The sequence below is a fragment of the Eleutherodactylus coqui genome, chromosome 1, assembly GCF_035609145.1.
Source record: "Eleutherodactylus coqui strain aEleCoq1 chromosome 1, aEleCoq1.hap1, whole genome shotgun sequence".
Classification (NCBI taxonomy): domain Eukaryota; kingdom Metazoa; phylum Chordata; class Amphibia; order Anura; family Eleutherodactylidae; genus Eleutherodactylus; species Eleutherodactylus coqui.
This window is the reverse complement of record NC_089837.1, coordinates 533,071,517-533,095,408: the sequence shown is the minus strand read 5'-3', so window position 1 is coordinate 533,095,408 and position 23,892 is coordinate 533,071,517. Positions and strand designations below refer to the sequence as shown.

At 47.1% G+C, this 23,892-nt stretch overlaps 1 protein-coding gene across 1 annotated transcript; it reads left to right on the top strand.

The window, feature by feature from the left end:
• Positions 1 to 1,470: 1,470 nt before the first annotated feature.
• LOC136607443 (olfactory receptor 52N4-like) lies at positions 1,471 to 2,307 on the top strand. The gene has a single exon (XM_066589039.1). The coding sequence runs from the start codon at positions 1,471 to 1,473 to the stop codon at positions 2,305 to 2,307; it is 837 nt and encodes a 278-aa protein (XP_066445136.1).
• The last annotated feature ends 21,585 nt before the right edge of the window (positions 2,308 to 23,892 follow it).

Below are 23,892 nucleotides of genomic sequence, written 5' to 3'. Positions count from 1 at the left end.
AGCACTCGCTGCATATCTGCGCATAATGACAGGAAAATTGTATGGGACCTTCTTGTGTTTTTTTTTGTGTATAAAACATAGTGAATATGCACGCAAAACACCCCCAAGAAAGTCCAAGTACAAAGGGAATACTCACAATTTTGGTAGTTGAAAATGCTGCGTATTTCACAGACCCAAACTGCATCTGGCTGTGTAAATGAGCCCTAAATGTAACTACTCTTTTTTGTCCAGACCTCGTCGCAGGCCACATAAAGTCACGCGGCGGGCCAGATTTGGCTAGCCTGCCTTGAGATTAACAAATATGGCATAAAGAAAACATATAAACTAGTGTAAGGGGAACCCAAAGGGCAACCCCCTTACAATCACACAAGGGCTCCATGAAGCCTATTGGACCTTGAGTGCCTTCATTAGGGCTGAGATATAAAACCATGGCATGTTCCATCAAACGCCATATAACAGCGTTGTTGCTGTGTGCCAAATATGTGCCCTATGGGAGCATCATGCAACATCACACACCGCAGCCAGAGCTCAGAGTCGCAGGGTCCCCAAGTGCCTCCTGAAATCCGCTCTGTGCAGAAGACTTCAGTCCACCTAGGTTTTCTGGGGACTTCTAATGTATGTAAACACTGTTTTCCAGTAAAATATGCAAAGTAATGGTCATTTCCTCTTGTCCTCTGAAGGGGTCCAAGGTGACTTCAAAGTAAGAGCCATCCTGTCTGTAACTTCAGTTGATCCTTTAACGCGAGTCGATTCTCAGCCCGATGTAACGAGCACTGATCATCAGAGTACATTGATCTGTGCTTGTTTACCTTTCATTACATGAGCCAAGAATTGCTTCTGGGGACAAACAAGGGTAACTGCGCTTGTTCATCTTGATAGGCTAGCGATACATCTCCTTAGTCATGTGGGGGTATACAGCCAATCAGAGAACATTTTTATGCTTGCTGCAAATCAAGAATTCCTCGGTCATTGAGTGATTCTTCTTATGGCCTGACGGTACTGACTGTTTACTGTCAGTATAGGACTGTTTTTTTCAGGTTTCACCCAGTTACTAGACAGATGAAAGCAAATATATTGGTGGGAGGTCTGGCCACTGGGACCCCTTATTGATTGCCATTACAGGGGGTCTAAAAATTCCCTGAATTAATGGATTGGTGGTCGAGCATGGGCACTACCACTCTACTCATTCCAATGGGCCTCCTGGAGATAGGGAGTTCAGGTTCTCAACTATCTCCTGCAGTGCCATTTAGGAACTTCATGATCCCTTTTTCTGGCAATCAGTGGGGGGTCACAGCAATTTAGCATCTAATGATGATCTCTTATTTCTGCTATTTACACAGGTAATTACCATCCCGGGACTGAATCACGGCATCCTTCAACATCTCCAGAATTTCCTCAAGTGTGTTTATCCTGGAGGGGATCCCAGGCCTCACATCCTCTCATGTGTGGGTATCTATCCCACTCTTTAGCATGTACATTCTCGCTCTATCAGGGAACCTCCTGATGCTGCTCCTCATCACGATGGAACCACGGCTGCACAATCCCATGTACTATTTCCTCTCTTCCTTGTCTCTCACTGATCTGGTTCTCTCAAGCTCCATTGCCCTGAAAATGTTCTGCATCTTCTGGTTCAAGAACAAAGACATCCATTTCCTTTCTTGCCTTGTGCAGATGTTCTTTATCCACTGTTTCACCTCACTAGAGTCTGGAGTCCTCCTGGCCATGGCCTTTGATCGCTACATGGCTATCTGTAGTCCTCTTCATTACACAAGTGCATTAACCAGCTCTCTAATAGTAAAGATAGTAGTGACCCTAGTGATAAGAGGTACCATCATAGTAATGCCCTGTCCATGGATGGCCAGTAGACTTCCATACTGCAGAAGCCACCACATCCCTCACTCCTACTGTGACCACATGGCGGTTGTGAAGTTAGCCTGTACGGACATCACTATCAACAGTGCCTATGGCTTGACCGTGGTCTTGATAGTCATTGTGTTTGACGTGTCAGGAATCGCTGTGTCCTATTTCTTGATATTGAGGGCCGTTTTGAGACTTTCTTCTAAGAACGCCAAGAATAAAGCCTTTGGAACATGTACGTCCCACTTATGTATCATCCTTCTGTTCTACACCCTGGGTTTGTTTTCCTTCTTGACTCATAGGGTAGGTCATATAGCACCATACATCCATGTGATCATGTCCAACCTGTACTTGCTTATCCCACCAACCCTAAACCCCATCATCTATGGTGTGAAGACCCAGGAGATCCGCACAGCAGCTCTGCATCTCTTTATACGTACTGCATATTAGGACTTTATCTATATATATATATATATATATAAAAGGAATGTATGCCTGTCTGTCTGTCTGTCTGTCTGTCTGTCTGTCTGTCTGTTTCTCCTTTAGACATTACTACACCATTCATCTGATTGCCATGAAACTTTGGGAAGTTGTTGAGTACACTCAAGGTTTCTGGCATAATACATCTTTCCTACGATAGGTGGCGCTCGTGCGAGCATCGTCGACAGTTATGCCCCCCAAACGGAAATCGATTGGTCAATCTACATCTCAAGCACGAAAGAAAAAGGCATTACGAGCTTCAGAAACAGACGAGCAACGGGATGCGTGTTCAACTACAAAATGATGCATCCGCTGAACGTTTCGCAAGACAATTGCTGGATATTGGGAATGGGAAGATGCCAATCGACAGATCTACACGATGTATCACATTGCCAACAAACTTTTGTAAGATGACATCAACCAAAGACTAACTGATTCAAAAGGTTTCCCAAATGTCACGCGGAATTACAATAATCATCAGTGGCTCAGCGCACCGCTATATTAGCAGCTACCAACAACCATGTCAATGCCAGCAACTTCAGCATTCAAAACGGAATACCAGGCGAAGCGACAACGTATAAGTCCATCGATACTGTGATGAATCAAGAAGAAGCTGTCAATTACCCAACGGAATTCTTGAATTCACTCGATTTTCCAGGTATGCCACGAACATTTTAACATTGAAAATTGGCGTGCCTATCATTCTTCTCCCAAACATCCATCCACCATGACTTTGCAACGGTACAAGACTTTCGGGAAAAAAGATGATGAGCAATGTCATCGAAGCTACAATTTGAATGGGAAATTCAAGGGGGAAGATGTTCTGTTGCCACGGATTCCAACGATCCCAACAGATATGCCTCATGACGCCAGATTACCAATTTTTGATCCAATGGTCAGCATCCCTGGGACTACTATGGTGGTCAATATTACTACTCGACCCAATACAGGGGACACTGTTACTACTGGGGGCCACTATGGGGGTCACTATTACTACTGGGTTCATTGTGGGGGTCACTATTACTATTTGGCCCAATATAGGGGACACTGTAACTACTGGGGCCAAGGGGGAAGAAGCACTGTTGCCCAGTAGTCCAATGATCCCCACAGATATGCTATTTGAATTCAAACGTTTACAGTTTCTGCTGCGACTCACTTTTGGAATGACCATCAACGAAGCACAAGGACAATCGCTGCAAGTGTGTGGGCTAGATTTGGCGAATCCGTGCTTCTCACATGGACAACTGTATGTGGCCAGCTCACGCCTCGGAAAACCTTCTGATTTATTCGTGTACGCACCAGACGGAAAAACAAAAAATATCGTGGATCCACAAGCACTTGAATAAATACATAGAATTAAAATGACGCTTTGAAATGTTCTCCATATGAAAATGAAGAGGTTTCAATAAAAATGACACAATGTAAATTCAGTGTTATCAGAACGAGTTTCCTTGAATTTCCTTTCTTCTGAGATCGCAGCAATGAGCGACGGGTAAGCTAGTAAACTATATATGGAAGTTGGGGTAGATTTGGGAATCTTATTTGTCCTGACAGTGATAGTGAAGAAGATAATGAGCTGCAGATGTCAGGACTAGAGATGAGCGAGCACCAAAATGCTCGGGTGCTCGTTACTCGAGTCGAGCTTTCTGTGATGCTCGAGGGTTCGTTTCGAGTAACAAACCCCATTGAAGTCAATGGGCGACCCGAGCATTTTTGTATATCGCCGATGCTCGCTAAGGTTTTCATTGGTGAAAATCTGGGAAATTCAAGAAAGTGATGGGAACGACACAGCAACGGATAGGGCAGGCGAGGGGCTACATGTTGGGCTGCATCTCAAGTTCCCAGGTCCCACTATTAAGCCACAATAGAGGCAAGAGTGACCCCCCCCCTTAACAATTTTTACTTCGGACAAACCCTCATTAGCAAGGCATACCTTAGCTAAGCACCACACTACCTCCAACAAAGCACAATCACTGCCTGCATGACACTCCGCTGCCACTTCTCCTGGGTTACATGCTGCCCAACCCCCCACCCCCCACCCCCGCACGACACAGTGTCCACAGCGCACACCAAAGTGTCCCTGCGCAGCCTTCAGCTGCCCTCATGCCACACGCTGGCCTCATAGCCACACCACCCTCATGTCTATTTATAAGTGCGTCTGCCATGAGGAGAAACTGCAGGCACACACTGCAGAGGGTTGGCAGGGCCAAGCAGCGACCCTCTTTAAAAGGGGCGGGGCGATAGCCCACAATGCTGTAGAGAATCAATTAGAAATTGACGTTCGATCTTCAGTCCAATCCTGTGCCACCTCTGTCAGGAGCTGCAAACGTGGGCATAGCAATGGGGAATCCATGTGCCACACAGTATTCATTCTGTCAAGGTGTCACATAGCTCAATCTACACTGCAAGGGGAAAGCCGTCTGCGCTCTGCCCCCTACCCAAGTCAGTCAGTGTCTTTGTGCCAGACAGGTCAAACACCGCAATGGGAACTAAGTTTGCACCAACAGCATAGGGGGGTCCTAGGCAACCCAAGACATGAACAATAAATAAATCAGAGCGGCCAAACATGGCAGACTTGCATCGCGCCGACGACATAGGCCTCGGCCCACAGCTTCAGCAATGGTAGGCATGAAGCAGACTTCGATGCTAGTTCATCCGCGACGGGCTCATTAAATCAGTTACCTTTCCTATCCCCGCTCCAATGACTGGATTAGCCAGGAAAAAGCTCCACAACCCCCACCAGGCGCAGTTGCAGTTCACCCAGGACATAGGCCTCGGCCAACAGCTTCAGGAATCGTAGGCAGGAAGCGGACTTTCACTGCACCCAGGACATAGGCCTCTGCACAAACCCTCAGCAGTCGCGGGCCTACAGCGGACTCCAATGCTAGCGTAGCTGTGCACGTCTCATTAGCGCTGTATCGTTCCTCTTGTTTGTCCCATTGCAGTGCCCCGGATAGCTGAGGTAACGTGAGACAAAGTACAGGTTGGCTTCGGCCCACACTGCATGCCAGAGTCAGACTGGGTTTTTTTCATAGTCACAGGCAGGTACATCTCCACTCTGGGAAGTCTGTGTGGACCCACAGCATGGGTGGCTCCCTGGAACCCACCGGCGGTGCATAAATAAATCCCATTGCAGTGCCCTTGACAGCTGAGCTAACGTCAGATAAAATACAGGTGGGCTTCGGCCCACACTGCATGCCCCAGTCAGACTGGCCTTTTTTCATAGTCACAGGCAGGTACAACTCCGCTATGGGAAGTCTGTGTGGACCCACAACATGGGTGGGTCCCAGGAAGCCACCAACGGTACATTAATAAATCCCATTGCAGTGCCCCGGATAGCTGAGGTAACGTCAGATAAAGTACAGGTGGGCTTCGGCCCACACTGCATGCCCGAGTCAGACTGGGTTTTTTTCATTAATAGTCACAGGCAGGTACAACTCCGCTCTGGGAAGTCTGTGTGCACCCACAGTATGGGTGGGTCCCAGGAAGCCACCGACGGTACATAAATAAATCCCATTGCAGTCCCCTGGATAGCTGAGCTAACGTGAGATAAAGTACAGGTGGGCTTCAGCCAACACTGCATGCCCTAGTCAGTCTGTTTTTTTTGGGGGGGGGCAGATACATAGAACACCGCAATGGGAAGACTTACTGCACCCATACTATGCACAGACCCCTGTAGTATTCCTGTAGCAAAGGTATAAGCTGACCCCACTAACAGTTATGTTGCAGAAGTCTAGGTAGACCCCAGTAACATTTCTGTAGTTACGGTATAGACAGACCCCAGTAACATTTCCGTTGCAGCAGCATAGGCAGAGCCCAGTATTAGTAACATTTCAGTAGTAACAGTATAGACAGACCCCAGTAACATTTTAGTTGCAGAAGTATATGCAGACCCCAGAAAAATGCCAGGAGGTGACATTACAAGGCCAAGACACCATGACCAGGACCCGCTATAGTCTGTGTGGGAAGCACGTTAGCGGGCCCAGGGTCAGCCTCGGTTCCGCGCCCCCACCTTGAATTTTGCCTCCATGGGCAAAATCAAACCTTCAGATACGAATAAGAGCCAATGGACAAAAGTAAAGCCACAGAACAAAAGTGGAAGCGACAACAGCTATGTGGAAAAGCTAGTATTTTCTGAGACAAGATGGGCATTTGATAGCAATGAAAAGGATATTCTAGGTACTAAAAGTCTGAACTCCTCCTCATCTCAATCAGAAATATGGAAAAGCTTCATTCATATGTTTTCTGTTGACCATTTGAAAGTGTTAGCAATGCAAGTTTCTGGCTATACCACTCATCTTTGTCAGGAATTACCAAAGATGATCACAAGTAAAGGCTTCATCAGACCAAAATCAGTCCGGGAGTATGTGGATCTCAGCTGGCCTGCTTCCACCAAGGATATGTGCCTGCTGCTACTCTGTCCCCAGCCCTGCAGGGATGCTGTGTTCTATAGTCAGCTCTATTCCTACCTCAGCTGTACACTAAAATATGTAATTATTATCAGTACCAACAAGATGGAAGCCACTATTGCTCTACCGGTCGGCTGAATGCTTCAGCTAGGAATAATCGAATACGACCCCGGTTGTATTTAGTTGGTTTTTGGAACTGTGGCCAGGATTAAGAGGGATGCGGGGGGGGGGGGGGGGGCATTCCTATTGTGCCGGTTTAGGTGAAATTCTTGGACTGGCGCAAGACGGAGCACAGCAAAAGCATTTGCCAAGAATGTTTTCATTGTTGGAGGAGGAGGAGGGGGTGGGTTTAGAGGAGGTGGCATTACAAGGCCAAGACACCATGACCAGGACCCGCTATAGTCTGTGTGCGAAGCACGTTAGCGGGCCCAGGGTCAGGCTCGGTTCCTCGCCTCCACGGGCAAAATCAAACCTTCAGATACGAATAATAGACAATGGACACAGAACAAAAGTGGAAGTGACGAGGGGCATGGCCTGGCCATGGCGGAGAGCAGTCGCACGCACTGAGAGCTCCTGCTACCGGAGGTGCCAGAGACCCGTTTTGTGGGTACAATACTCACAAAGAGAAAACAGGATGGGCAGCAGCAAGAAGGGCAGACCCCAGCGGCACCCTGCAGCACATTCCTGAACCTCCACGGGCCGGGGACTGGAGGCATTCATGATCAGCGGGCAGCAGAGAGAGCCCGGCAGTGAGAAGTCTCAAGATGGCGCTGGCAGAAGACTGGGGGAGGAGCCGCAGGACCTCGGCGCGCACAAGCAGCAGCAGCCGGAGAGAAGAGACTCTTCCCGCTCCACCACCGTGTCTGCTGCTGAAGTGAGAGGTGACAACTGGAGCTGAAACCTGGGCACACGGGCATGCAGCAGCATGCCATCCACCTCGCCGGAGCCCAACATCAATCACCCCACAGCACAGGGAGCCGCTATTGTGGCGGGAAGCGCGGCACACGAGGAGCCCAGCCTCAGTAAAGGTACCGCTGAAGGGATGGAAGGGATTTATAGTACACCCCTAACCCCCCCGGCTGGCCCCCTATGACTCCAGCTGTGTCCTAGGCAGAGACAGTGTCTCCTATCATGGAGAGGAACCTACTTCTCCTGCCTCCCACCAGTGTCCAGCATGGAGGCCTCAATAAACAAGTACCCCCCCCTCCAAGCAGACAGCCCCATACCCTCCAGCCCCGAGCCCACAACTGAGGGGTTGCCCCACTTCCCGATTATGGGAAGGAGGGCTGATTCAATGAGCCCAGGAAACAAAGCCTTATGCGAAGTGCTGGACCCCCAGCCCCAGCATGAGCCCATAAACCACAAGAGCATAGGAGGACTGCCTCCGAGAGCCCACCATCTCAAAGGGGACGAAGTAGGGGGCCCCACCCCAGCTCAGGGAGAGAGGCTACCTAGCTGTAACTCCAACGCAGCTCTCAAAAGCAGCCGACCTCCACTTCTCCCACCAGACAGCAATTACAACCCCACACAAGGAGCACAAACGCTGGTGGGCAATGACCGCACCTCAAACGTGGTCGCAAAGCAGACCAGAGGCATAGAAACCCCACAAAAAGCAAGGACCACGGCGAGAAACCCGCAGACACCTGGCATATCTCCCCCTCAAAGCGAGAGTCATATTTATACGATAACGGAGTTCTGCGATCTACGTACTCAACTCCAATCCATTCCTACCAGAGATAACATGGAGGCCTACGTTACTCGTCTAGAATCAGCATACAAGGCCGAAATCTGCTCCGTTCGTCAAGATGTTCACCACCTGGGGGAGAGAGTAGCGACAACGGAAGGAGACGTAGCATCCCTTACCAATAGAGTAGAAAACTACGAAGATGCCCTAGCTACAGTATCCCACCAGGCACACTTCCTGATGGATTTAGTTGACGATATAGAAAACAGAGGCCGCAGGAACAACATCCGCATCAGAGACCTTCCTGAGGAGGTGGAAACCGCTAACCTAGAAAAGACCATCCGGAACATCTTCAACAACCTACGCGAGGCACTGCCCGATGCCCCATTGGAAATGGATAGATGCCACAGGGCCCTCGGCCCAAGACCAACAGACCCCGACAAACCACGCGATGTAGTGTGCAGAATCCACAAATTTCAACTGAAAGAAGCAATAATGAGAGGGGCACGCGAACACCAAGACATATAGTTCGAAGGGACACGTCTTCAAATCCTGCCAGATCTATCCAGACTGATGTTAGCGAAACGCAGTGCCCTCCGCCCCTTACTAGAGGAACTCCGGCGCTGAGACATCACCTACAACTGGGGGTTCCCCTTCCGCCTCGAAATCCGACATAGAGGGGGCCTAAGTGAACTGAGACACCCTGAAGAGATCCCAGCCTTTTGCAAAACTCTAAACATACCGGCCCCAGACATTCTGGGATGGCCAACTTTACCCACAATACCTAGGAATGATCACTCCCTGCAACCCTATAGAGGCCCCAGAAGGAGGAGGAGGCACCGAGAAAGACAGGACAGAGCACACTCTCCACCTATCCTCTTCCGTAACTGATCTAAACCGCAAGGACTCTGCCCACATTTCTGTTTTACACCTGCTCATAAATCACTATGAAGCGGAACATACCAAATGCTATAATGTATAATATAGATGCTGATCTTTCAATATGTTACATGACGAATTTAGTTGTCGCGCTGTGGGCTGAAGGCACATCCCAGAGTGGTCTCTCCACCTACGAAAAGCACGTTCTAGATCGGGGAGCCCAGACCTGACCTTAGGTCACTTCAAGGGCAGTTAGTAATTTTAAACCTTCCCCACCGAGATTCTTCATGTACCATATTATCATCTTATTAAGCTTTTGATTTCTTCAAGAGCGCAGGCGCCTTCCTCACATCAGGAGGGAGATGGTTGTGCCCCAACTACGTGACAGTGCCAGTGGCATCAAAGAAGCATCCGACCCATCGCCCCGAGAGGGCTGAGTATTTGTTTGTGTTTAACTATGTGTCTAAAGTTCTTCCTTTTACCTCTTTTCGCCCCGATTATCTGTCCAACCTCCATACCGCTTTATCCCCCCTTCCTCCCCTTCTCTGATCATGGCCTAAAGCCGGGAACCCCAAAAGGTCACCCACTGACCCTAACTAAGCCCCATCCCTATATATATAACTAGGTCCACCGCAACCAGCCTAGCCACACCCCACGAGACATATTTGGTGCAGACCCTCGGGAAACCATCCAGCTTCGAATAAACATGCAGAAACTGAACTTTTGCTCCTTAAATGTCAGAGGCCTTAATGTTCCACAAAAACAAAGCCAGATCCTCTACCAAATGCATAAGCTAAAAACACATGTCTTGTTCCTACAGGAGATGCTGTTACCATACAGTGCGGCATGGGGTCCCGCGGTCGGCGCGCGTCGCTCCGGCGTCGGCTCCAGCAGCCTGGAGCCCTGTGTCGAGGTCATCCCAGCAGCTTGGGTTGGCCAGTGGGCGGCTGCGTGGGCGTGCCCGCCCATAGGGTGCCGCCCGCACTCCTCTGTGTTTCTTATACAGCAGTGGGTGGAGTTGCCTCCTCCCACTCTCCGCCCCTGGGCGGAACCTTGTGGTTAAAAGACTGGCAGTGAACTGAGCTCACTGCCAGTTATTGGTTCTGCATGCACCTAGCCAGTCTGTCTGCGGTTCTCCTCAGTCAGTCCCTAGTTGCCGGTCAGCTCCCTCTGGTCCCCTGTTACTCAGTCTGTTTTAGTTGGTTCTGTTTGCCTCTAATCTAGTCTGGCCCAGTCAGCACTAGTTGCTATCCAGCACCCTGCCAGTTGGCCTGCGAGTTCCATCTCCAGCCTTGTCAGTTTTGTTGGTCTGATTCATCTGCCTCCTCTGTCGGCACTCTGTTCCCCCCATTAGGTAGGTTCCTGCTTGTCAGTCGCCAGGTCCCTAGACAGGGCAGGGACCGCCGTCCAGTTGTCCGCCTGGGGTTAGCCAGGGCCGAGGCAAGTAGGCAGGGACAGTGGGGGTGCGGGAGATCAGGGCACCCCAACTGGCGCTCGGGGGGCAGAGTGCCGTAACAGACACACTTCCGGGCTGGACATGTCCCAGAAATGAAAGATAGGCGTTTTGTGATGTGGTGCCACAGCACAAACCCCACCTCCAAATCAAGGAAGTCTCAATTACGATACATAGAGCAGTGCCACACGAAATCCTGGACTCGGAGCTGGACCCTGAGGGATGATTCGTATTCCTAAAGACCCGGATGTGGGGTAAGACCTTTACACTTGCATCGAGGTACCTCCCCAATCGGAGCCATGCACAGGTGGGAAGAACCTTGTTAGGCAAATTAGCAGACTTTGCAGAGGGGATGATAGTCTTGGGGGGCGACTTTAATTTTCCACTAGACCCCGAACGCGACTGTTCATCTGGCCATACCTCCGTTTCAGCAACACAGCTCCGCGCGTTCCACAGGGCTTTGAGACAGCTACAACTTGTAGATGTTTGGCGACTGACCCACCCCACAGAACGGGATTATTCATACTTCTCCCCAGCACACCAATTTTATAGTTACATAGACCTCATAACCACAAGCCACCATGCCTTGGCCTGGAACCCGGAAGCCTCAATCGGATCAGCACTGTGGTCAGACCATGCACCAGTCCTCCTCTCACTAAGAGTGCCTGGGGTACAAGAGAGACCCTGGACTTGGAAACTAAATGATAATCTCTTGAAGGACCCTCTGTGCTGTGCAGATATACGCAGCACCGTTGAGAACTTCCTATCTGACCACTCCGCTGATACTACCTCCAAACTGATCCAATGGGAAACACTCAAGTGCGTATTGAGAGAGGTTATTATCAAACACGGGGCGCGGTTAAAGCGGGAAAAAGCGACCAAGATAGTCTCTCTAGTTGACAAAATCACAAACTTGGAAAAAATATTCCGGCAATCTAGGAACCCATCAACACAAAATGAGCTTATAAATGCAGTCGAAGAGCTGAGACACTTACTGGATCAAAAATACCTAAGATTCAAAGACAACATGAAGCGATACTCTTACGAACATGCCAACAAATGCGGGCGCTCCCTGGCACGCTTCCTTCATAACAGAGCCCACACTACATATGTGCCCCACATAACAGACAGTAATGGCCAGAAGAACCATGATCCAAGGGGAATCGTAGAAGCTTTCAGGATATATTACCAGGACCTCTACAACATACAGTGCCAGCTAGCTGACATGTCCATTTCTAATCGTCAAGCAAAAATAGAAGCCTATATACAAAAAACGTCCCTCCCAGGTATCCCGAGTGAGATTGGGGAATCCCTGGATCTAGAATTTACAGCAGAAGAAATCAATGAGACCATCAAGGCCTCACCCGCCGGAAAGGCCCCGGGACCGGATGGGTTCACACCTTGGTTCTTCAAACGGTTCAGGGAGATTCTTACCCCAGTCTTACTTGAGACGTTTAACCAAATCTCACCAACGACTCCATTCCCTTCTCAATCACTAATGGCGCACATCACTGTACTGCCCAAGCCGGGCAAAGATGCAGGATTATGCTCTAGTTACCGCCCAATTTCACTCCTTAATCTGGATGTGAAAAGATTCTCCAAGATACTGGCGAACAGACTGACACCCATACTCCCTTCTCAGATACACAAAGACCAGGTGGGATTCATAAAGGGGCGTGAGGCTAGAGACAACACCAACAAAACCCTCCTTCTGGTGAGCCAAGCCCACCGCCTGCCACAACCATTTTGTCTCCTGTCCATAGATGCCGAAAAGGCTTTTGATCGTGTAAGTTCGGGTTTCTTTTTTTTTTTTTTTTTATTCAATACGTTTTTATTGAAACAGTTGGTAGAAATACAAGTACATCCACTTTTTATATCAAATAATGACAATGCAAGGCATGTTGTATATGGATATACTATGAGAGATAAACAGAAATGTTTTTTTTCCATTTTGAACACTATATGAGTAAAGGTAGTAAAGTACATATATGGGAATCAGTAAATGAAAAGAGAAAACTATAACATAGAAATGACATCACGACGGGAACAATTTGTTCCAACTGCTTCGCCCCGGCTCGTATTTACTTAAGGAGTTATTTCTTATAGCGAAGATTTTCTCATAAATGCTGTGTTCTGAAATCATGTGGATAAGGTCTCGTATTTCAGGAAGGACGTTAGATCTCCACCTTCTGGTAACCAACACCTTGGCACTCATCAGGATGTGGGCAATCAGTTTTCTGTGGCTTGCTTTTACTCTTTCTAGATTTAGCAACAGAAGAGCTACTGCCGGGTTTTTTGGAATTGTATATCCTAGTAATTGTTTAGTAGAGTAAACACTTCACTCCAAAATTTTAAAATTAAAGGACCAAAAGATGTGTAATAGTGTTCCTTCGTGCCCATATCCTCTCCAACAAGAGGCCTCAGGGGATATATGTATTATCTTAAGTTGTAGAGGGGTGAGGTACCACCTAGTTAGAACCTTCAGGTGAACTTCTATCAGATTAGCTGATTTCGAGGCTTGTTTTGCCCATCTGAAGGAATTAAGCCAGTTTTTGGTTGCAGATTTGGAAGACAGTTCTTTCTCCCAATTTAGGAGGTGGCATTTTTTTCCTACTTTCATGTCCCCTGCTAACAAATTGTATGTGGTCTTTGTTTCAAGTTTTTTATTATGAATGATGTTGTTTAAACTTGCGGCTATCATTTTAGGAAATCTGATTAAGTTGATGGGATTTTTTTCTGAAGAAAGGAGCGTATCTGCAAGTATTTAAATATTTCCGAGTTTGTTAGGTTATATTTCTGAGCTAGGGTCTCAAAAGGTCTAAGGGTATCTATCATTGTCAAATAAATCTGAAATTAATTTAATTCCTGCGTTGGACCATGTGGTGGTTCGTATGCCCTGGATGAAAATCTCTAGGGTTTCTAAGGGGATTTGTTTTAGATGGCAAGATATTTCATTATCTGCTGTTTTTAAGACATCGCCCCAGGCCTCTAAGGTTGCTATTATCTGTAAGGATGAAGAGCTAGTTGGCGTTCCTGCATTCGTGGAAAGTTTGGTTCTTATTAGTTTTGCATAAATCAGAGAAGATAAGGAGCGCACCCCTCCTGTTTCTGATTCTAAATTAGGCCAGCTGATCCCCGAGACATGGGACATCCAGGATGAGGATTGTTTTATAAGTATCACATTGCAATATGCTTCCAAATTAGGTAGATCTACTCCTCCCTGAGTCCTGTAGAGAAACAGGATTGAACGAGCCACCCTAGGGGGTTTTCCCAACCAAATGTAATTTGTTAGCTGTTTCTGAAACCTTGCTAGAATGGTATGAGGAATTGGTATCGGTAAAGTGCGGAAGTAATATAATATTTGGGGGAGTATTAGCATTTTATATAATATTATACGGCCCAGCCACGAGTTTTGTTGTTGTTTAAGAGTATCCAGTTCTTTTTGTAGTTCTTGTAGTAACGGAAGAAAGTTGTTAGGAACCAGTTCTGAAAGGGGGAAGCAAAGGTTTATCCCCAGATAAGAAATGCTTTTTATTTGCCATTGGAGAGGGAATTCTCGTTGAATTTCACCTCTCTGTTCCTTGTTAACAAATATACCCAAAATCTGTGATTTCGACACGTTTAGTTTGTAGTAGGAGATTGCAGGAAATTCAGATACCAGAGAACAAACGTTACGGAGAGAAACTAGGGGATTTGTTAAAGTAAGTAGAATGTCGTCCGCGAATAAACTTATTTTATGGGATCTTTTACGGGCATGTATACCATATATTGTGGGGTGCTGTCTGATGTATTCTGCCAGAGGTTCCATTACTAAGGTGAAGATTAAAGGGGTTGTCCCGCGAAAGAAAGTGGGGTTCAGCACTTCTGTATGGCCATATTAATGCACTTTGTAATGTACATCGTACATTAAATATGAGCCATACAGAAGTTATTCACTTACCTGTTCCGTTGCTAGCGTCCCCGTCGCCATGGTGCCGTCTAATTTCAGCGTCTAATCGCCCGATTAGACGCGCTTGCGCAGTCCGGTCTTCTCCCTGGTGAATGGGGCCGCTCGTGCCGGAGAGCTGGTCCTTGTAGCTCCGCCCCATCACGTGTGCCGATTCCAGCCAATCAGGAGGCTGGAATCGGCAATGGACCGCACAGAGCCCACGGTGCACCATGGGAGAAGACCCGCGGTGCATCGTGAGTGAAGATCCCGGTGGCCATCTTGCTAAGGTAAGAAAGAAGTCGCCGCAGAGCGGGGATTCGGGTAAGTACTAAACGGTTTTTAACCCATCCATTGTGTTTGTCTCGCGCCGAACGGGGGGCCTATGGAAAAAAAAAAAAAACCTATTTCGGCGCGGGACAACCCCTTTAATGGAGATAATGGGCAACCCTGGCAAGTACCATTTGAAATTTGAAAGGGGTCGGAAAGAGTACCATCTACTAGAACCTTTGCTGAGGGGGAGGTGTATAGCGCTCTAATTGCTTTAAATATATTTCCACCAAAGCCGAATTTTTCTAAGACAGAGAAGGCATATCCCCAGTTAAGTCTATCGAAGGCTTTTTCAGCGTCCAGGGCTAAGACAGACAGAGAGAATGGCAGGTGTGTGTGAGGTTTCTAGTTTTGATAAGAGATTTAGGACCCTTCTAGTACCGTCTGGTGCCTGTCTCCCCTTAGTAAATCCTACTTGGTCTGAATGGATGATATCAGGTAAAATTTTTAACAGTCGTTGGGCCAAGATTTTTGAATAAAGTTTCGTATCACAATTTAGTAGGGAGATGGGTCGATAGTTAGATATGATGGAGGGGTCTTTACCTGGTTTGGGTATAGTAATTATAGTCGCTTCCAGCATTTCTGATGGTAACTTACTTTGCGATATGATTTGGTTAAATGCTAGGGGCAAGTGGGGAGTCAGGATTTCTACAAAGTGTTTGTAATACTCGTTTGAGAATCCATCTGGACCAGGGGATTTTTGAGATTTTAGTACTTTGATAGTGTCTAAGATTTCTTTGTGAGATATGGGTTCGTTCAAGGATCTAGTCTGCGTTTCTGAAATAGATGGGTAGTTTACATTTGATAGAAAATTCTGGATCTCTTTTTGTGTCGGTTGCGGAGTAGTGGAATCTTTCTTGAGATTGTATAGCTTCTCACAGAATCTTTGAAAGGAGTTAGCTATCTGTTTTGGGTGGAACACTTTTCCTCCCGGAGAATCTGTGCATAAGATATAAGGGATCTTAGCCTTTATCATTTTCTTTTTCGCAATTTTTGCCATCAAGCGTGAAGGTTTGTTATGCGATGTATAGAAATTAGCCCGAGAGAACTTCAAAGATTTATCAAAACTCTCCAACATGAGATTGCACAATATCTGTCTTAACAAGAAAAGTTGGGCATGGTCTGAGTCAGAGGACGATGTTTGGAGAATTTTTTCTTTTTCAGAAATCTGTAAGAGGATCTCAGATATTTGAGCTTCCTTTGCTTTTTTGTGATTGGCACTCTTGATGAGGACCCCCCCTTATATAGGCCTTATGTGTGTTCCAGATTGTAAGAGGAAAAACTTCCAGTGTGAAATTGATCAAGAAAAACTCCACCAAAGTCTCAGATATTCTTTTCAGATTTTGTGGGATCCCCATCAAGAAGAGGTTGTTTCTCCAAGATTTTGCCCCTCCCATGCCATGACCCCACGTAAAAGAAGCTGAAACTGGTGCATGATCGGACCAAGTCGCAGTGCTTATTTGTGCACCTGTAACAAAAGACAAGGACCCTCTGTCCGCTAATATTAAATCTATTCGTGAGAAAGATCTATGGCGAGCGGAGAAGAAAGTGTATTCTCTGGATGAGGCGTTTAAACATCTAAATACATCATATAGCGCTTCCTCCTGGATCCAGGGCTGTAGGACAGGAGTTCTTCTAGGGAGACTAGCGGATGTGTCTAAAGAGCGGTCTGGGATGAGGTTAAAATCTCCACATATTATTAGTCTACCTTTTCTGTGTCTCCGTAGTTTCCTAATAGTTTTATTTAGGAATCGTATTTGTGCGGAGTTAGGCGCATAAACATTAAGTATGGTGAAGGGAATTGAGTTTAAGGTACCAGACAGGAGTATGAACCTTCCTTTGGGGTCTCGTTCTATAAAGGAGATTTCCGTGGACACAGTGTCTCTGAATGCTATCAAGACGCCTGCCTTCTTCTTGGAGGCACAGGCCATGAAGATGTTAGGAAATTTGTTATGTAACATTTTTGGGCATGTGGAGGCTACGAAGTGAGTTTCCTGAACACAGATTATATCAGTTTTAGATGCAAGGGCCTCTTTCCATACTGCGGACCTTTTAAAAGGGGAGTTCAGTCCATTTGCATTTATGGATAGAAGCTTAACAGCCATTTTATCATGAGGTGGGTGTTATGTGCCATTGTGGAAGCAGTCGGATGTCTGAAACTAACAAAATAGTCGAACATTTTTTAGAACATAAAATAAGATTCTTGTAAAGAATCTCAAAAGGGTAGATTGGAAACAACAAGTCCTTGAAGTACAAATTGGGCTTGTGCTTGGGGGAGGGCAAAGTTCAACATACTTGAGAACTGACTGCGAACAAATTCAAAGACCATCTCGGACGGCGATGTTAAATATTCAGCGCACTGAGTTCCCGGCAGAAGGGATCTTGTCGCGGACCCTGGGACGTCCGGCAGAAGTCGTTGAAGTGGACTCGATCAGTTGTAGATTCCATGTCGATAATAAATCAGCTGCCTCCTTTGAGAACTCAGTGCAGTAAGATCAAAGACCACCTCCGATAAGGTTGTTGGTAGATCAGCGTTCCAGATTTCCAGCCGGAGGGTTCTTCTCATGGGTTCTCGGACGTCTGGAAGCAGCTGTTGGAGTGTTCTCCTTCAGTTGTATGCCCCACGAAGACAATAGATCAGATGCCTCCTCTGGTTTGGAAAGAATATGGGTTATTCCATCTCTTTGAATTATCATTGAATTGGATTTTTTCCTGTCTGAGAGTATTAGTGACAGCGGCAAATTTTCTTCTCGCTTGCAGGGTGGCCTGGGACAAGTCAATGTAGAGGTGGACCTCTCCAAAAGGTGCTGGAAGTTGGTTTATTTTCCGGACTGTCTGCATGAGAGCTTCTTTAATATGAAAGTAGTGAATGCGTGCAATGACATCTCTTGGTATGCTTTCTTTTTTTTTTTTTTTTTCAAATCAATTTTTATTTAGTTTTCTCATACAAAAACATAAATCGTACAGCAGTGACAGTATTCTGAAATAGCAGCGACTTCTACATTAGCGCTCACATGTCTATGAGCTAGCTTCATAGGTGCCGCACTATCTTGAGAGTGATTAGTGTAGACAGAGCTGATCTGTCATCAAAAGTATTTCCGTCCCTAAGAGACAGCATCATAGCGGGCCGTACAAAGAGCATAACAATGTGGAAAACAATGAGTAACATCTCAAATTACATTTGTAAGCAAAGGGGGAGGTGCAGTGGGATTGGGCGGGAGGGTAGTAGTCGGGGGGAAGTGGGGGGGGGGGGCGGGGGGAGGAGACCAACCTTTAGTTCGTAAAGATGTCCAAGAGCCTCAGACTCCTCCAGGGGTTCCATATCTTAATGAAATTAACGTGGGTGCCCCTGTTCCAGCTCAATAGTTCTTTCAGGTTATAGATCCTATCCACTCTTTCCTTCCATTGTTTCATGGTGGGGGGGTGTTTCGCATCGCCACAGTGAGGGAATCAGAGCCTTTGCAGAGTCCATGAGAAAGGCCATAAGCCTGTCCCTGCGGGGGTTGGAACATCGAGTTGGGCTTCCACAATAGCAGCACCTCTGGAGTTAGCGGAAAGTTCGGCTTTATCCTACCCAGCACCCCCTCCACTCCCCCCCAGAAAGATCCCAGAGACGGACAGCTCCACCATATATGTAGGTAAGAACCAGTCTCTCTCTTACACCTCCAGCATATGTCTTGGTCAGCTAGTTTGTATGCATGAAGCCATTGCGGGGTCTTGTACCACCGCACAAGTAGCTTATAATGGGATTCCTGAGAGAGAATACAGGGGGAGATGCCGAACGAGGTGCTTAGTATAGATTTGATCTCATCCTGGGTAAGTACTATATTCAACTCCTTTTCCCACGAGGAAATGAACGTTGGCTTACTCCTAGATTGGGGGACAATATAGTTTTTGAGGATCAAAGAGATTTTCCTCGAAGTAATATTTTTACTGCTCAAAGTGCACTCAAATGGTGACAGAGGTCTGGTGGATTTAAAAGTTTTAATAAAATCCCCTAGTGTTCTAGTTAGAGAAGCCTGTTGCAGAAATGAGAATTTGTGAGCAGGCAACAGCGTTTGAAGAATCTCTGTGGGGTGGAGGTGGGCCTGCGTCTGTAGGTCCCCTACACAGTATTTATCAAGTTTCTTCCACCACGAGATGGTGGCGGGATCTGATCTACAGCCCATTAACTGATGAACTAGATTAAGCGGGGTGATAGGAGATGGGGTTGGAGCTAATCTGCTCCTTAGGCCATCCCAAACCTCGCAGGGGCCTCTCAAAAGAGGATTAAAGTTCCTTGCCCTGTAGCTGTTTTTCTCTGGAAACCGGAGCGTTTCCATTAGTGATTTCCCACTCTGTCCACTCGCTAGCTCTGGGAGTAAGTTGTCTTTTATCGGGTAGGCCAGGTTCATCCAATAGCTTATCTGAGCTGCTCGGTAGTAGTCTGGGATGTTAGGGAGATCAATGCCACCCTCTGCCCCCCTTCTGATCATGAGGCTGTATGCCAGCCTCGGTCTTCTTTGCCTCCAGACGAAACCCGAGAAGACTGTACGCAGGGTTTTGAAATAGCTTGATGGGATGTGTATAGGAAGCATTCTAATCCTATAAAGGATTATTGGGAGAATATATGTTTTTAGAATGTTCTTCCTGCCAAACCAGGAGATAGTTGGAATATCGTAAGCTCTCAAGAGGTTTTTTATTTTATTTAACATTGGTGCAAAATTTGTCGTGAACAGATCTTCTGTTTTTTTTGTTATTGTGACCCCCAAGTAGTCCAATGAGGTCTCCGACCATGTGAATGGGGAGTTCGGTTTCAGAGTTCTGAAGAGAGTTTGGGGTATAGATATATTTAATGCGGAGGACTTGTGGAAGTTTATTTTGAAGTTTGAGAATTCTCCAAATTGGTTCAAAAGTTCCACAAGTCTGGGTAGGCCCTCCTTCGGATTGGTGATTAGGAAGACTATATCATCTGCAAAAGCCGCTGAAGATAGTCTTCTATCACCTATAGATAGTCCCTTTATGTTCAGGTCCTGTCTGATTTGGGTTAGGGGAGGCTCTAGAGTTAGAATAAATAGAGAGGGGGAGAGAGGGCATCCTTGACGCGTTCCATTTTTGATTTCAAACGGTTGGGATAGTCCGTCATTTATTTTTATTCTTGCATGCGGGTTGGAGTAGAGTGAAAAAATGGCGGACACGAATTCCATGGGGAATCCGAAATTAAGTAAGACACTTTTCATGTAGGCCCAGTTAACCCTATCAAACGCCTTTTCAGCGTCAGTTCCTATAAAGGCGAAAGGGATATTATGGCGTTGGGCATACTGGGCCGCATGAAGAAGCCTATGGCAATTGTCTCTGCCCTCTCTCCCCTTCACAAACCCTGCCTGCTCCTCGTTGATCAAGCGAGGGAGAAACTTCTCCAGTCTCCTAGCTAGGAGCTTCGCCCACAGCTTAGTATCAAAGTTGATGAGAGATATGGGCCTGTAATTGCCGCATATAGTGGCGTCTTTGCCTTCTTTATGGATTAATGTGAGTTGGGCTTCCTGCGCTTGTTTGGGTAAATTAGCTCCGGATAGGAGGGCATTAAAGAAGTCTGTTAGCCTTGGGACCAGGACCTGTTGAAAGGTTTTATAATAGTCCAATGTGAGGCCATCTGGGCCTGGGCTCTTGTTCGGAGGGCACGAAGCTAGAAGTTCTTTTACTTCGTAATGTGAGACGGGGGTCAGTAGTGAACTTGCTTCGTCTTTATCCAGTTTGGGCATGTTCAGTTGGTGTAGAAAGGAGTCCATTTGCTCCCTAGTTTTGGTGGCCTCCCCTGCTGGCCTAGATCTTTGTAGATTATATAAATCTGCATAGAAGAGTTGGAACTCTTTGGCAATTTCTGGGGTAGTCTCAACTAGCCTCCCATAGCCAGTTTTGATAGATTTAATTAAATTTTTCATCTGCGCTTTTTAAATTAGGGACGTCATGAATTTACTGCCCTTGTTTCCCTGAGCATACACCACATTCTTCATAAATAATGTCTTTTTGTTAAACCTGGATTCCAGAACAACGCATAGTTCCCTTCTTATTTCGTCTAATTTTGCTAAGTTAGTGCTTGTTTGGGAAAGTTTGGCCGTCAATTCTAGAGAAGCAATTTGGGTGCGCATATCATCTATTTCTTTTTGTGCCTTTTTTCTGGTCCTGGAGCCCAAGGCTATCAACAAACCCCTGGTGAAGGCTTTATGGGCCTCCCAGACTGTGGGGATGTCGACCTCTCCATTCAAGTTAAGGAGGAAGTACTCCTCGATTGCCTTGGTAAGGGCCGCATTATCCTTATCGGAATCCAATAATGACGGGTTAAGCCTCCATCTCCATTCTCTGCTGATATATGGAAATGGGCGCAGTGTGATATGAATTGGAGCATGGTCGGAGACCGTCATCGGTTCCACTGTGGCTTTAATAAGGGACACGAGGAGGCTAGAAGACACGAGGAGGTAGTCCAACCTCTGGTAAGAGGAGTGGACGGGAGAGAAAAAGGTAAAGTCCTTCGCTGAGGGGTGGAGTAGTCGCCAGGCGTCAACTAGCCCCAGTTCCTGTATAGCCCGGCCAAGCCGCCTCCGTTTTGTTTGCGGAATCTGGGATCGGCCCACCGAGGAGTCCAGCAATGGGTTTAGGGTGACATTGAAATCCCCTCCCAGAACTACATATCCGACTGCAAAATGCTTTAGTACATCCAATTGCTTCAGCAACCAGGGAACCTGGTCTACGTTTGGAGCATAAATATTTGCAATGGTGATTTTTGTATGTTCTATGGAGCCTTTCAGAAACAGCACCCTTCCCTCCTTAACATAGTTCTTGGTATGTTTTCTGCTATAAATTTGGGTTTAGGTAATCTGTGAGCTCTGTCGATAATTAACTCCGTGGGTGACACATCTGGGAGAATGGATTTTATCAGCTGTTGTAGATATTTGTTTAGTTCTGTAGGTGAGACCGTTTCTGGAATCCCTCTGAATTTGACATTGTTACGGCGATTTCTGTCTTCCATGTCAGCTAACTTAGCTTTTAATTTATCCACCTCGTCTGATAGAGTGTAGTGAGAGTCGATAAGCTCATTATGTGAGTGAGTCAGCTCGTCTATTTTGTTTTCAGTATGTGTAACTCTCTCATCAAATTCTGCTGGATTAGCCTTCAGTGTAGATGTCAGCGAATCGAAGTTAGCTTGTAAAGATTTTTTAAGGCTACTACCATTTCTTTCATGAAGGTTTCTGTAACCGGTTTTTCAGAAGTAGGCATTTCAGATATCATGTCTTCCATATTGGAGTTCGGTAGTTCTTCTGATAATTCTGTCATAAGTTTTTGCTTTTGTTTAAGTGGGCTTGCCGAGGGAGAAATATGGGTTTGTTTCTGAGATTTGGAGCCTGGTTTAGATGTCTGCTGCGCTCCCCTGTGTGCTCCTTTCCCCCTAGAAGACATTGTGTTCTCTTCAAAAGCACAATAGGATTTATGGGAGTGGTGCTTGGCTATATTTTGTTGGGAGTAAGCTTTTGTGATAAGTTTTAAGGGTGAGGAGTTAAAGGGAGACTGAGTAGTTTCCCAGGAAAGTGTAGAGATCAAGCTTACGGGTCCGGTTTTCTGTAGGTTAGAATTGAATGATGTGTGGATTTCCCTCTCGTACCTTTCTGCTGCAGAAATACAGTTCAGCACTTTTTGGGCAGCAAGTGTGGGCAGCGAGGGGTTAAAATTCTTTATGCACTCACCTCTAGTTTCCACCAGGTGAGCTAGATTGTTGTGATGAGTCAAAATGGCGGACGTCAGAGGCGGGAGATTTTCTGGGAAGATGGAGCCTTTTCCCCACTTCAGTCCAGCAGAGGTATTGGTTGGAGAACCCGGAGCAGCAGGAGAAGAGATCGGGGGACCCGCGGGAGAAGCAAATTCTTCACCAAGGTTCGGTGCAGAAGAGAGCTCAGTCAGGACCTCCGGGGCGGCAGCGCACAGCAGAGCAGGGCCAGCAGCAGAGGCAGGATCTGCATCCACCTCTGACAGGGCAGCGGGATCTCCCACAGATTCCGGAGCCGCTGCAGTCAGCGGAGGGGGATAGCAAAAGAAGCAGGCTCAGCAGCAAGCTCCGCTGATGCAAAGAAGTTTTCCACAGTCTTCGGAGCGGCGGCGATCAGCGGCGTGGGTACCACTGGAGATACAGGCTCCTCATCTATCACTGGTAAGACTGGGAAGTCGCAAGGGAGGTCCGATATGGAGGCGGGTGACAGCGGGAGACCAGGCAGAGCAGTAGTCTCGCTTTCTCTACTGTTCCTGACAGGTACTTGCCTCTGGTCCTCAGCTGATTGTGCAAGGTCTACAGAATTGAGGACACCTCTTTCTTCCTCAGATGGTGCAGGCGGTGAGGAGCGGACCTCAGAGTCAGTGGAGCGCTTAATGACACGTGGAGAGAAGAAGTCTTCCAAGCGGCCAGATAGATGCCAAGATGACCTGCGGCGTTTCATCTGCCAGTGGAGAGGTGTCCAGGGAACCAAGTGGGGTAGGAGAAGGGTCTTCGGTGGTGCTTTTTGTTGCTTTAGACAATGTGTGTTCTCGGAGCTCCGGGATCAAACGTCCATCTTGGTGCTCAGTCAGGCCACGCCCCCTAAGTTGGGGTTTCTTGAGCGCTGCACCCACGCACCTAGGCCTGGGACCACGATTCGGGAGCTGGGTCTTGGCGCTATATGGAAGCCCATCGGCACAGATCCGAGTAAATGGCCTCCTGTCAGGTCCGGTACAGATCAGAAATGGGACGAGACAGGGGTGCCCATTAATCCCACTATTATATGCCATCATCATGGAACACCTGGCTGTGGCATTGCGAAATAACCCAGACGAAAGGGGAATACAGGTCAGGAGTCAGACTAGCAAGATAGCC